The sequence below is a fragment of the Bombina bombina genome, chromosome 1 (assembly GCF_027579735.1).
Source record: "Bombina bombina isolate aBomBom1 chromosome 1, aBomBom1.pri, whole genome shotgun sequence".
Classification (NCBI taxonomy): domain Eukaryota; kingdom Metazoa; phylum Chordata; class Amphibia; order Anura; family Bombinatoridae; genus Bombina; species Bombina bombina.
Window position 1 is genome coordinate 1,508,641,642 of NC_069499.1, and position 14,534 is coordinate 1,508,656,175.

Below are 14,534 nucleotides of genomic sequence, written 5' to 3' on the forward strand. Positions count from 1 at the left end.
TAGTGAGTAGCAGAAAAAGGGCTGAAGCTTTTATTCAAATTAAAAAGGTTTTGGGTTTTCTTTTTGAGCTCTATTTAAAGGAGACAAGCTTTGGGCTCTGTTTAAACGTATCACTCTTCATATGTATGTGTTATTGAGGGGCACAATACTGAAATTTATTATCAAATTATATTTGTTTTTGTTTTATTGGTTTATGCAGAGAATGGCTATACCTGCTGTCACATGAAATGTTAAATCCATACTACGGCCTCTTCCAGTATTCACGAGATGATATTTACACTCTACAGATAAATCCAGATTCTGCAGTAAACCCGGTATGTTGTTGCTTCAAACAAATGTATAAACTCACTGTGTAATGTAACACAAGACTTGGTTTGATTGGAATATATATTGTATAGGTTTACATCTTGTACCAAATAAATTGACCTGCATTTTTTTAACAGATAGTCATATTTACCCACTAATCTTAATCATGTTTAGTTCTTTGAAATTAGTAGCTCATTTTGTAGCTCTATAATTTAGACAAAAGACAGAAAAGGTTAGACAAAGCAGCAGAACAGACAAGTATGTTGTTTTTCATGTTATGAAAGATATATCATGTAACATATTTAGTATAGATCGGCAGAGATGTGGTAGCAAACTGTGTCTTATACAGTAATTGTATTTCTTTATCATCCCATGCTTTAAGATTCGTTGAAAAAAAAGACAGAAGTCCATGAAGTTCAACCTATACAAATTTTTGTATACTTATACAAGTTGAGCTTAAATTAATACCATTAAAAAAGGTGACCCATTTAACACAAGCAATCATATCCCTGAATTCTGTTCAGAAATGTATTTAAACCATTTTTAAATGTACCTAAGGTATTGGCATTTACTATCTCCTTAGGTAATGATATCCACAATTTGATTGCTCTTACAGTGAAAAAACGTTTACGTTGCTAGAGATTAAATCTCCTTTCCTCCAGCCTTAAATTGTGACCTCTTGTCACAAACAGTTTTCTTGGAATTAACAGAGCTTTTGCCATCTTTTTATATAAGCCTTGAATATAATTATATAAAGTAATCATGTCACCTCTCAAGCGCCGTTTTTCTAGAGTTTGGCTAACCTCTCCTCAGACCTTTAATCTTTCATTCCCCTTAGTATTTTTGTGGCCCTTCTGTATGTGTTTTTTTTAGATTGGTGCCCAGAACTGCACTCCATACTCAAGGTGAGGCCTTACCAGGGATTTATATAGTAAAATTATGCTTTCCTCCTTTGCATCAATGCCTCACTTAATACATGCTAGTCTCATATTCGCCTTAGAAGCCATTGCCCAGCATTGTGCACCCATCTTTAACTTGTTTTCTTTAAGTACTCCCAAATCCCTTTACTCTATTTTGCTAAGCTAGTTCCATTTAAATAATTGCCTAGTTATTTTTACTCCCAAAATATAAAACCTTGCATTTTCCAGTATTAAATCTCACTTTTCATTTACTTGTCCATTCTTATAATTTTTGTAGATCCCCTTGTAAAGTAATTTCATCCTGCACTGACTTAATTCCCTTACACAACTTTGTAACGTCTGTAAACTTAGAGATGAGGCTATTTATTCCTTGTTCTAAGTCATTATTAAAAAACAGTGCCCAATACTGATCCCTGGGGTACTCCACTGATTACCTTTGTCCATTTTTTTTTGTATGATCAGTTTACTACTACTCTTTGCTCCCTGTCTTTTATCCAGTTATTAATTAATGAGCTAACATTTTCAGTTATTCCCAGTTACTTAATTGTGTTTATTAATCTCTCATGTAGCACTGTATCAAACGCCTTTGCAAAATCCAAGTATATTACATTAATTGATTCCCCTTTATCTATATTTTTACTTACGTCCTTGTAGAAATGTGTGCTGGTATTACAAGTTGAGCGCAATGCAACCTCGAATTTGCATTGAAGGGAAGCTTTGCGCTCACAAGCTCACTTCTATAGGCTCCAATGGGAGCCTCGTCCTCATGCCGTGAGACACGGCGGAGAACCTATAGCAGTGAATGGTGTAAGTTGTGCAGCAACTAATACATATATTTGAATATATACATATATATTTGTGTATATACAAAAAATTAACACACATATATGTATATAAGCATATACATATATATATTTACAGTTAACACACAGTCCCCATAGAAAAAAACAGCACTGAAAAGTGCCTTTACATTGCGGTCTGACAACCCACATTCCCCTCACTTTAACCCCTTAGACTATAATGTAATACTTCTGAAGTCTCTTATGTTACTTCGGAAGGATGTTCTCTGCCGGCAGTGTTGTTTTTCAAACCAGATTTGGATTTAATTTTAATTATCGTATTCTAAATAAATCACCCCAGCCCAGAGGTAATAATATTTTTAGTAAAACATTTCTGTAGGTCATTTTAAAATTTAAAATGTTTTAGTCTAATACTAAATCAAAGCACATCAAAAAGGTAAAAAAAAGTTGGTCATTAATCAATGCGATGTCGCTTTGCATCGTTGCTCTATATTTGTCCATTTTCTTCAAACAGTGCTTCGCTGCACTGCGTTAAGGAAAATGTACACGGTGCAGCCAGAGCACAGCACTGTTCGAAGAGAACAGCCTGATGTGGAGCAGCACTACAAAGTACTGCAAACTACATGTGTAGAGAAACACAACTCACTAGTATTGGAGGGTACAAGTTGGAGAATCAGTCTGTAAGAGGTTAATTACTGTGTGTTAATCATCTAGTGATGTAATTCATCTGTTGACAAATCAGTAAGGAGTTTAGCCTTTATAAGGAAAGATGGTGGATAATGGAGTTAAGGCTTCTGATGACGGCGTAAGCCGAAACGCGTCAAGCTCTAACCACACACTTGCAAGTGTTTGTTTTATTTTTTTCCATGCTGTGGAAGTAACTAATAAAGTGTCTTTGGACTTTTAACTATATCCCGTAGCACCGCTTTTTTTGTTCTTAGAGAAACACAAAGCCTGAAGAGCACACACACTGACATTTGCATACATACACTGCCACAAACCATCTCATAAAGAACAGAGCCCATATTTACAGCACTTTGACATGAACACTGAAACGCAGGACTGACTTTAAAGGGACAGTCAACACCCGAAACAACTTAATCCCATACCTTCGATCTGCCAAAGACAATGCGCCTGCACCGCATCCTATTTTCAACACCTATAACGTTATTGCAGCAATCGTCCAAAGCACACATACGTTTTTCTCTTGTAGATATGGCCGCCAAACCCCCCACCACCCGTTACGTAGTAAGTTTCACTTTAAACGAATCCACCAATCAGAATCAAATCCTCGGTTGGATTCTTAAAGGGACACTGAACCCAATTTTTTTTTTTTGTGATTCAGATAGAGCATGCAATTTTAAGCAACTTTCTAATTTATTCCTATTATCAAATTTTCTTGATTCTCTTGGTATCTTTATTTGAAAAGCAAGAATGTAAGTTTAGATGCTGGACCATTTTTTGTGAACAACCTGGGTTGTTCTTGCTGATTGGTGGATAAATTCACCCACCAATAAACAAGTGCTGTCCAGGGTTTGAACCAACAATTTGCTGGCTACTTAGCTTAGATGCCTTCTTTTTCAAATAAAGATAGCAAGAGAACAAAGAAAAATGGTAATAGGAGTAAATTAGAAAGTTGCTTAAAATTGCTTTCTCTATCTGAATCACTAAAGAGAAAAAATTTGGGTTTAGTGTCCCTTTAACACGCGTTCACGCGTGCACTTCCGATTTCTGCTTGCGAGCTGACAGAACTTAAAGGGACATGAAAACCATTTTTTTTCTTTCGTGATTTAGAAAGAGCATGTAATTTTAAACAACGTTCTAATTTACTTCTATTATCTAATTTGTTTCATTCTCTTGATATCACTTTCTGAAAAGCATATCTAGATATGCTCAGTAGCTGCTGATTGGTTGCTGCACCTAGAGGCCTTGTGTGATTGGCTCACACGTGCATTGCTATTTCTTCAACAAAGGATATCTAAAGAATTGAGCAAATTAGATAATAGAAGTAAATTGGAAAGTTGTTTAAAATTGCATGCCATATCTGAATCATGAAAGTTTAATTTTGACTAGACTGTCTCTTTAAAATGTGCATGCATCGCCATTTCCTACATGGATGAGCATGGAATTCAATAAAGAAGGGGACGGAGGAGGGGGGGAGGAGGAGTTTGGCTACCATATCTACATTAGAAAAATGTATGTGCTTTGGACGATTACTCCTATATTAGAGGTGTTAAAAATGGGATGCGGTGCAGGCGCATCGTCTTTGGCGGATTGAAGGTATGGGATTAAGTTGTTTCGGGTGTTGACTGTCCCTTTAAGTCAACATATTAGTTTGGCCTCAGATGCAACACTTCTCCTCCTGTCTGCAGCTTTTATGTGGGTCTGGAGAGTCTCACGCAAGCACTTACATGCTGCCTCTGTGGTGCTGGCTGCACAATACATTGCTTGCTGCTAGGAAATGGTCTCTTTCCTCTGGGCGCAGGAGTTTTGTTCTTCCCCATTAACTGTTCAACTTCACAAGCTATGCTTTTCTAAAGGTGATATAAAGACTGCTGAGGACCGATAGGTTGGCAATCTAAGCAGCATACAAATAAATAGTCTCTCTAAATGTTACCAAATAACAGCAGAGAAGGGATTCCACCTTTTTACTCTCCCTTTGCTATGTATATGCCACAAAGCAGTGGCTGAGAGAAGCAAGAGAGAAAGTAACAGTTTACCAACTGCCATCATGAATACTGAACCCCACAAAGTACTTTACCATCTCTGCTGCACTTTAAATTTCCCATTTGTGCTGTCACGCTGCACCGCACGGGTGCTCAGGAAGGCGAGGAAAGTGGAGAGAGAGGAGCGCATTAAATATTTACATTGAGCTACAACCTACCAGTGACACCTACAGGTAGAAATGAAAGTGCAGGCAGATTTACCAATTTGATTTCTTTACTATGGCATGGAGAGTCCACAACGTCATTTCAATTACTAGTGGGATATTCAACTCCTGGCCAGCAGGAGGAGGCAAAGAGCACCCCAGCAAAGCTGTTAAGTGTAACTTCCCTTACCCATACCCCCCAGTCATTCTCTTTTCCTTTGTCAATGGAGGATGTGCAAAGATGGTGTCTGAAGATATTTAATCCTTTTATGGGTACTTTTCCCTGCAAACAAGAATTAGGGGCTATGCTGTGTCCATGTCAATCTCTTTAGTAAGAGTAATGGTGGCTTTTAGCAGTTAGAAGGCAGCAAGGTGGTCCTTGCTTTACTTCTAACATTTATGCTACCCCTATTACAGAAAGCCAGGGCTGGGTACTCTTTTCTTTCTTTTATTTTCAGGTCCCTGTCAGCAGCCGGATGAGGCTGACAGACCTGAAGCTGCTGTAACTGCTCAACAGCAGAAGTCCCTGGAGGGTAAGTCCATTTATATATTTTTCTTGGGACAAGTAAAGAAAAAATCATGAAGAGGACTGGTATATTCAGGGACCGGGTGGGATCTGCTACCCTCAAGAGGGGTTAATATTTTTATATATCGCTTCTAGTTTTCAATCAGTTTTCAGGGATTACGCCGCTTTTACTGCCTTCTGTAGGGTCTAATGTAGATGTTATGACCCAGGCTTTAGGTGTGAGGGATTGTATATCATTACGTTAATGTTATTTACCTCATGCCTCTTATCCCTACACAGTCTGTTACTGTTATGTAGTTTAATGGTGATTTAGTGTATGTGACCGTTAACACTCTAACAAGACTTTCGGTCCAACTTTAGGGTGCTCTGTCCTTGTTCCCTACCTAAGGTCCTTATACTGTGAACATATGGGGATATATTTTCTCTTGTTAAGTGTAGTCAGTCCACGGGTCATCCATTACTTATGGAATATATCTCTTCCTAACAGGAAGCTGCAAGAGGATCACCCAAGCAGAGCTGCTATATAGCTCCTCCCCTCACATGTCATATTCAGTCATTCTCTTGCAGCCTAACTAAAGATAGGTCGCTGTGAGAGGTCTGTGGTGTTTTTTAACTTAGTTTATTTCTTCAATCAAAAGTTTGTTATTTTAAATGGCACCGGAGTGTGCTGTTTGTTCTCAGGCAGCATTAGAAGAAGAATCTGCCTGCGTTTTCTATGATCTTAGCAGACGTAACTAAGATCCACTGGCTGTTCTCATCTGAGGAGTGAGGTAACTTCAGAAAAGGGGAATAACATGCAGGGCCCCCCTGCAAACAAGGTATGTGCAGTAAATTATTTTTCTGAGGAATGGAATTGACTGAGAAAATACTGCTGATACCAATGTAACGTAAGTTCAGCCTTAAATGCATTGATAGCGACTGGTATTAGGCTGATGAGTGTGTGTACACTGAATGTATTTTTCTAAGGAATGGAATTGACTCTGAAAATACTGTTAATACTGAAATAATGTATGAGCCTTAACTGCAGTAAAAGCGACTGGTAGCAGGCTTATTAATAACACTTCATAACTTTCAAAATGTATGTTCAAAACGTTTAATGGCATGTTAATCGTTTTTTGTGAGGTACTTGGTGATAAAACTTATTGGGGCATGATTTTTACCACATGGCCTTCTTTGTTTTCTGCATAGAAACAGTTATCTGAGCTTCCCCACTGTTGTAATATGAGTGGGAGGGGCCTATTTTAGCGCTTTTTTGCGCAGTAAAAATTCAGTCACAATCTGTCTACTTCATCCTCCATGATCCAGATCGTCTCTAGAGAGCTCAGGGGTCTTCAAAATTCATTTTGAGGGAGGTAATCAGTCACAGCAGACCTGTGACAGTGTGTTTTGACTGTGTTAAAAACGTTAATTATTAAATTGTTATCCGTTTTTGGGTATTAAGGGGTTAATCATCCATTTGCTGGTGGGTGCAATCCTTTGCTAACTTAATACATTTACTGTGAAAAATTGGTTGCTATAACTATTTTGGTTCATTGTTATTTCAACTGTGACAGCTTTTTGTGCTTCTTAAAGGCACAGTAGCGTTTTTTTATATTGCTTGTAAATTTATTTAGAAAAGTATTTCCAAGCTTGCTAGTCTCATTGCTAGTCTGTTTAAACATGTCTGACTCAGATGAATCTCTTTGTTCACTATGTTTAAAGGCCAATGTGGAGCCCAATAGAAATTTGTGTACTAATTGCATTGATGTTACTTTAAATAAAAGTCAATCTTTACATGTAAAGAAATTATCACCAGACAACGAGGGGGAAGTTATGCCGACTAACTCTCCTCACGTGTCAGTACCTTCGCCTCCCGCTCAGGAGGTGCGTGATTTTGTGGCGCCAAGTACATCAGGGAGGCCCTTACAAATCACTTTGCAAGACATGGCTACTGTTATGACAGAAGTATTATCTAAATTGCCAGAATTAAGAGGCAAGCGCGATAGCTCTGGGTTAAGGACAGAGCGCGCGGATGAGGTGAGAGCCATGTCAGATACTGCGTCACAGTTTGCAGAACATGAAGACGGAGAGCTTCATTCTGTGGGTGACGGATCTGATCCAGGGAGACTGGATTCAGAGATTTCTAATTTTAAATTTAAGCTTGAGAACCTCCGCATATTGCTAGGGGAGGTATTAGCGGCTCTGAATGATTGTAACACGGTTGCAATTCCAGAAAAATTATGTAGGTTGGATAGATACTATGCGGTACCGGTGTGTACTGACGTGTTTCCTATACCTAAAAGGCTTACAGAGATTATTAGCAAGGAGTGGGATAGACCTGGTGTGCCTTTTTCCCCTCCTCCCATATTTAGGAAAATGTTTCCTATAGACGCCACCACACGAGACTTATGGCAGACGGTCCCTAAGGTGGAGGGAGCAGTTTCTACTTTAGCTAAGCGTACCACTATCCCGGTGGAGGATAGTTGTGCCTTTTCAGATCCAATGGATAAGAAATTAGAGGGTTACCTTAAGAAAATGTTTGTTCAACAAGGTTTTATCTTACAGCCCCTTGCATGCATTGCGCCTGTCACTGCTGCGGCGGCATTCTGGTTTGAGTCTCTGGAAGAGGCCATTCGCACAGCTCCATTGGATGAAATTATGAACAAGCTTAAAGCACTTAAAGGGACAGTTCACCCAAAAACTTTCTCCCCTTTAAATTATTCCCAATGATCCTTTTTACCTGCTAGAGTGTATTAAATTGGTTGCAAGTGGCTCCTTTACTCCTATTTCAGCATTTGAAATAGCTGATTTAGCTTGTGGTTTCCCAACCTATACTGTAAGTTTTGATACTGGCGTATACGCTATTGACAAGCCTAAGTAAACACAGCCAGCAGAAGAGATTACACCCTCAGTGGGGGGCATGATAGTTAAGTAATAAAATTATAATTTTCCATTGTTCTCTCTATGTATTGAGCTTTGGTGTTCCAGACAAATATAAGATAAGGAAGCAAGTGTGTGTACATAAAAGTGATAACATAATGAGATCTGATATTACCTGAAGCTCAACCCATTGTAATAGGCTGTGGTTTCAAAGCACAAAACCAGCTACTTCAGATACACAAATAAACCCGAAAATGCAATTTCTCAAATATTTTATACTGTGCAGTTGGTATAACAAGTCATTTAAAATACATTGATGGAAAAACAATTTTACAGTGTACTGTCCCTTTAAGCTAGCTAACGCATTTGTTTCTGATGCCGTCGTACATTTAACCAAACTTACGGCTAAGAACTCCGGATTCGCCATCCAAGCGCGCAGAGCGCTATGGCTTAAATCCTGGTCAGCTGACGTGACTTCTAAATCTAAATTGCTTAATATTCCTTTCAAAGGGCAGACCTTATTCGGGCCCGGCTTGAAAGAAATTATAGCTGACATTACGGGAGGTAAGGGCCATGCTCTACCTCAGGACAGGGTCAAATCAAAGGCCAAACAGTCTAATTTTCGTGCCTTTCGTAACTTCAAGGCAGGAGCAGCATCAACTTCCTCCGCTCCAAAACAGGAAGGAGCTGTTGCTCGTTACAGACAGGGCTGGAAAGTTAACCAGTCCTGGAACAAGGGCAAGCAGGCCAAGAAACCTGCTGCTGCCCCTAAGACAGCATGAAGAGAGGGCCCCCTATCCGGAAACGGATCTAGTGGGGGGCAGACTTTCTCTCTTCGCCCAGGCTTGGGCAAGAGATGTCCAGGATCCCTGGGCGTTGGAGATCATATCTCAGGGATATCTCCTGGACTTCAAAACTTCTCCTCCACGAGGGAGATTTCATCTTTCAAGGTTATCGGCAAACCAAATAAAGAAAGAGGCGTTTCTACGCTGTGTACAAGACCTCTTACTAATGGGGGTGATCCACCCAGTTCCGCGGACGGAACACGGGCAAGGATTCTATTCAAATCTATTTGTGGTTCCCAAGAAAGAGGGAACCTTCAGACCAATCTTGGACTTAAAAATCCTAAACAAATTCCTAAGAGTTCCATCATTCAAAATGGAAACTATTCGAACCATCCTTCCCATGATCCAAGAGGGTCAGTACATGACCACAGTGGACTTAAAGGATGCCTACCTTCACATACCGATTCACAAGGATCATTATCGGTACCTAAGATTTGCTTTCCTAGACAGGCATTACCAGTTTGTAGCTCTTCCCTTCGGATTAGCTACGGCTCCAAGAATCTTTACAAAAGTTCTGGGCTCACTTCTGGCGGTACTAAGACCGCGAGGCATAGCGGTGACTCCGTACCTAGACGACATTCTGATACAAGCGTCAAGTTTTCAAACTGCCAAGTCTCATACAGAGATAGTTCTGGCATTTCTGAGGTTGCATGGGTGGAAGGTGAACGTGGAAAAGAGTTCTCTATTACCACTTACAAGGGTTCCCTTTCTAGGGACTCTTATAGATTCTGTAGAGATGAAAATTTACCTGACGGAGGCCAGGTTATCAAAACTTCTAAATGCTTGCCGTGTCCTTCATTACATTCCACACCCGTCAGTAGCTCAGTGCATGGAAGTAATCGGCTTAATGGTAGCGGCAATGGACATAGTACCATTTGCGCGCCTGCATCTCAGACCGCTGCAATTGTGCATGCTAAGTCAGTGGAATGGGGATTACTCAGATTTGTCCCCTCTGCTAAATCTGGATCAAGAGACCAGAGATTCTCTTCTATGGTGGCTTTCTCGGCCACATCTGTCCAAGGGGATGACCTTTCGCAGGCCAGATTGGATGATTGTAACAACAGACGCCAGCCTTCTAGGCTGGGGCGCAGTCTGGAACTCCCTGAAGGCTCAGGGACTATGGACTCCTCCCAATAAATATTCTGGAATTAAGAGCAATATTCAATGTTCTCCTAGCTTGGCCTCAGTTAGCAACTCTGAGGTTCATCAGATTTCAGTCGGACAACATCATGACTGTGGCTTACATCAACCATCAAGGGGGAACCAGAAGTTCCCTAGCGATGTTGGAAGTCTCAAAGATAATTCGCTGGGCAGAGTCTCACTCTTGCCACCTGTCAGCGATTTACATCCCAGGCGTGGAGAACTGGGAGGCGGATTTTCTAAGTCGCCAGACTTTTCATCCGGGGGAGTGGGAACTTCATCCGGAGGTCTTTGCTCAACTGATTCATCGTTGGGGCAAACCAGATCTGGATCTCATGGCGTCTCGCCAGAACGCCAAGCTTCCTTGTTACGGATCCAGGTCCAGGGACCCGGGAGCGGTGCTGATAGATGCTCTGACAGCCCCTTGGGTCTTCAACATGGCTTATGTTTTTCCACCATTTCCAATGCTTCCTCGTTTGATTGCCAAGATCAAACAGGAGAGAGCTTCGGTGATTCTGATAGAGCCTGCGTGGCCACGCAGGACCTGGTATGCAGACCTAGTGGACATGTCGTCCTGCCCACCGTGGTCTCTGCCTCTGAGACAGGACCTTCTAATTCAGGGTCCTTTCAACCATCCAAATCTAATTTCTCTGAGGCTGACTGCATGGAGATTGAACGCTTGATTCTATCAAAGCGTGGCTTCTCGGAGTCGGTTATTGATACCTTAATACAGGCTAGGAAGCCTGTTACCAGAAGAATTTACCATAAGATATGGCGTAAATATTTATATTGGTGCGAATCCAAGAGTTACTCATGGAGTAAGGTTAGGATTCCTAGGATATTGTCTTTTCTACAAGAGGGTTTAGAAAAGGGCTTATCTGCTAGTTTGTTAAAGGGACAGATTTCTGCTCTGTCTATTCTTCTACACAAACGTCTGGCAGAAGTTTAGCTGTCAGGCTTTAGCTAGGATTAAGCCTGTGTTTAAGACTGTTGCTCCGCCGTGGAGCTTAAACTTAGTTCTTAATGTTCTTCAAGGCGTTCCATTTGAACCCCTTCATTCCATTGATATCAAGCTGTTATCCTGGAAGGTTTTGTTTTTGATGGCTATTTCCTCGGCTCGAAGAGTCTCTGAGTTATCTGCCTTACATTGTGATTCTCCTTATCTGATTTTTCATTCAGACAAGGTAGTTCTGCGTACTAAACCTGGGTTCTTACCTAAGGTAGTTACTAACAGGAATATCAATCAAGAGATTGTTGTTCCATCACTGTGTCCTAACCCTTCTTCAAAGAAGGAACGACTTTTGCATAATCTGGACGTAGTCCGTGCCCTGAAGTTCTATTTGCAGGCAACTAAAGATTTTCGTCAAACTTCTTCCCTGTTTGTCGTTTATTCTGGACAGAGGAGAGGTCAAAAGGCTTCGGCTACCTCTCTCTCTTTTTGGCTTCGTAGCATAATACGTTTAGCCTATGAGACTGCTGGACAGCAGCCCCCTGAAAGGATTACAGCTCATTCTACTAGAGCTGTGGCTTCCACCTGGGCCTTTAAAAATGAGGCCTCTGTTGAACAGATTTGCAAGGCTGCAACTTGGTCTTCACTTCATACTTTTTCAAAATGTTCCAAATTTGACACTTTTGCTTCTTCGGAGGCTATTTTTGGGAGTAAGGTGCTTCAGGCAGTGGTTCCTTCTGTTTAAGGTTCCTGCCTTGTCCCTCCCTTTATCCGTGTACTTTAGCTTTGGTATTGGTATTCCATAAGTAATGGATGACCCGTGGACTGACTACACTTAACAAGAGAAAACATAATTTATGCTTACCTGATAAATTTATTTCTCTTGTAGTGTAGTCAGTCCACGGCCCGCCCTGTCTTTAAGGCAGATCTAAATTTTAATTAAACTCCAGTCACCACTGCACCCTATGGTTTCTCCTTTCTCGTCTGGTTTTGGTCGAATGACTGAATATGACATGTGAGGGGAGGAGCTATATAGCAGCTCTGCTTGGGTGATCCTCTTGCAGCTTCCTGTTAGGAAGAGATATATTCCATAAGTAATGGATGACCCGTGGACTGACTACACTACAAGAGAAATAAATTTATCAGGTAAGCATAAATTATGTTTTTACCGACCACATAGTTAGATGCTCCTACCCTTTAGAGATAGCAGGATAAGAGACCTAGCTCTAAGAGGTTAATGCATGCTCTTCTAGGAGCTGAACTGCACTTAGGCATACAGCATCTAAAAGTTTTCAGCAATTCTCAATATACTGGAGGAAAGGCTGAACCTATATAGGCCTGGACGCAACTCCTATTTGTTTAAAGTAGTCTTTATTCTTAGCGAGTGTGAGTTTAGATGTTCTAGGCTGGAAATGAACAATTTTATCTACTGCGTGTTTTGCAGGCTAAATGCAGATCTGGTTCGGTGGTGGTTAATTTTCTCCCAGCAGGATCATTTTGGTGGGCGCGAAATCCGCCATTAGGCTCTCCTTAAAAGATGGGTGCTGAAGACCATGGGAAGCTGCAGTACGATGTTTTTGGAATGTTCTTGATCGCCCTCTGTTCGGTATTGGCTTTAATGGATCTGCTGCTCTCCTAAGAGTTATAGGGAATCCATTACTGAGTTTTCATTTTTATCGGCCGCTTAGTAAGTGATGCTTTTGTGCAAGGGATATATTTCTGATGCTTTTTTTGAATGGGTCAGCCTTGTCTCTTCAGAATGTTAAGTCCCAGGTTAATCCCCTCAGTAGCTGTTGGGGGTCTACACTATTGTGACGGCACAAATAGTTCGTCTTACTAAATATTTATACAGGGAGTGCAGAATTATTAGGCAAATTAGTATTTTGACCACATCATCCTCTTTATGCATGTTGTCTTACCCCAAGCTGTATAGGCTTGAAAGCCTACTACCAATTAAGCATATTAGGTGATGTGCATCTCTGTAATGAGAAGGGGTGTGGTCTAATGACATCAACACCCTATATCAGGTGTGCATAATTATTAGGCAACTTCCTTTCCTTTGGCAAAATGGGTCAAAAGAAGGACTTGACAGGCTCAGAAAAGTCAAAAATAGTGAGATATCTTGCAGAGGGATGCAGCACTCTTAAAATTGCAAAGCTTCTGAAGCGTGATCATCGAACAATCAAGCGTTTCATTCAAAATAGTCAACAGGGTCGCAAGAAGCGTGTGGAAAAACCAAGGCGCAAAATAACTGCCCATGAACTGAGAAAAGTCAAGCGTGCAGCTGCCAAGATGCCACTTGCCACCAGTTTGGCCATATTTCAGAGCTGCAACATCACTGGAGTGCCCAAAAGCACAAGGTGTGCAATACTCAGACATGGCCAAGGTAAGAAAGGCTGAAAGGCGACCACTACTGAACAAGACATACAAGCTGAAACGTCAAGACTGGGCCAAGAAATATCTCAAGACTGATTTTTCTAAGGTTTTATGGACTGATGAAATGAGAGTGAGTCTTGATGGGCCAGATGGATGGGCCCGTGGCTGGATTGGTAAAGGGCAGAGAGCTCCAGTCCGACTCAGACGCCAGCAAGGTGGAGGTGGAGTACTCGTTTGGGCTGGTATCATCAAAGATGAGCTTGTGGGGACTTTTCGGGTTGAGGATGGAGTCGAGCTCAACTCCCAGTCCTATTGCCAGTTTCTGGAAGACACCTTCTTCAAGCAGTGGTACAGGAAGAAGTCTGCATCCTTCAAGAAAAACATGATTTTCATGCAGGACAATGCTCCATCACACGCGTCCAAGTACTCTACAGCGTGGCTGGCAAGAAAGGGTATAAAAGAAGAAAATATAATGACATGGCCTCCTTGTTCACCTGATCTGAACCCCATTGAGAACCTGTGGTCCATCATCAAATGTGAGATTTACAAGGAGGGAAAACAGTACACCTCTCTGAACAGTGTCTGGGAGGCTGTGGTTGCTGCTGCACGCAATGTTGATGGTGAACAGATCAAAACACTGACAGAATCCATGGATGGCAGGCTTTTGAGTGTCCTTGCAAAGAAAGGTGGCTATATTGGTCACTGATTTGTTTTTGTTTTGTTTTTGAATGTCAGAAATGTATATTTGTGAATGTTGAGATGTTATATTGGTTTCACTGGTAAAAATAAATAATTGAAATGGGTATATATTTGTTTTTTGTTAAGTTGCCTAATAATTATGCACAGTAATAGTCACTGTACGGGCCTGTTCTTTTACTTTTCACAGTTTTTTCTGTTTAAAAGAGATTAGTCTGATATCTTTGCTGCCATATGGTGTTCATTAT

The 14,534-nt window shown here is 41.0% G+C and overlaps 1 protein-coding gene across 1 annotated transcript in view; it reads left to right on the plus strand.

Annotated features, from left to right (window-relative positions):
• SMURF2 (SMAD specific E3 ubiquitin protein ligase 2) overlaps positions 1-14,534 on the plus strand; it is a 456,801-nt gene that overhangs the window by 380,312 nt on the left and 61,955 nt on the right. The window contains exon 15 of the mRNA XM_053707978.1: positions 200-314. Within this exon, the coding sequence (XP_053563953.1) occupies positions 200-314 (115 nt within the window). The remainder of the gene's footprint in view (positions 1-199; positions 315-14,534) is intronic.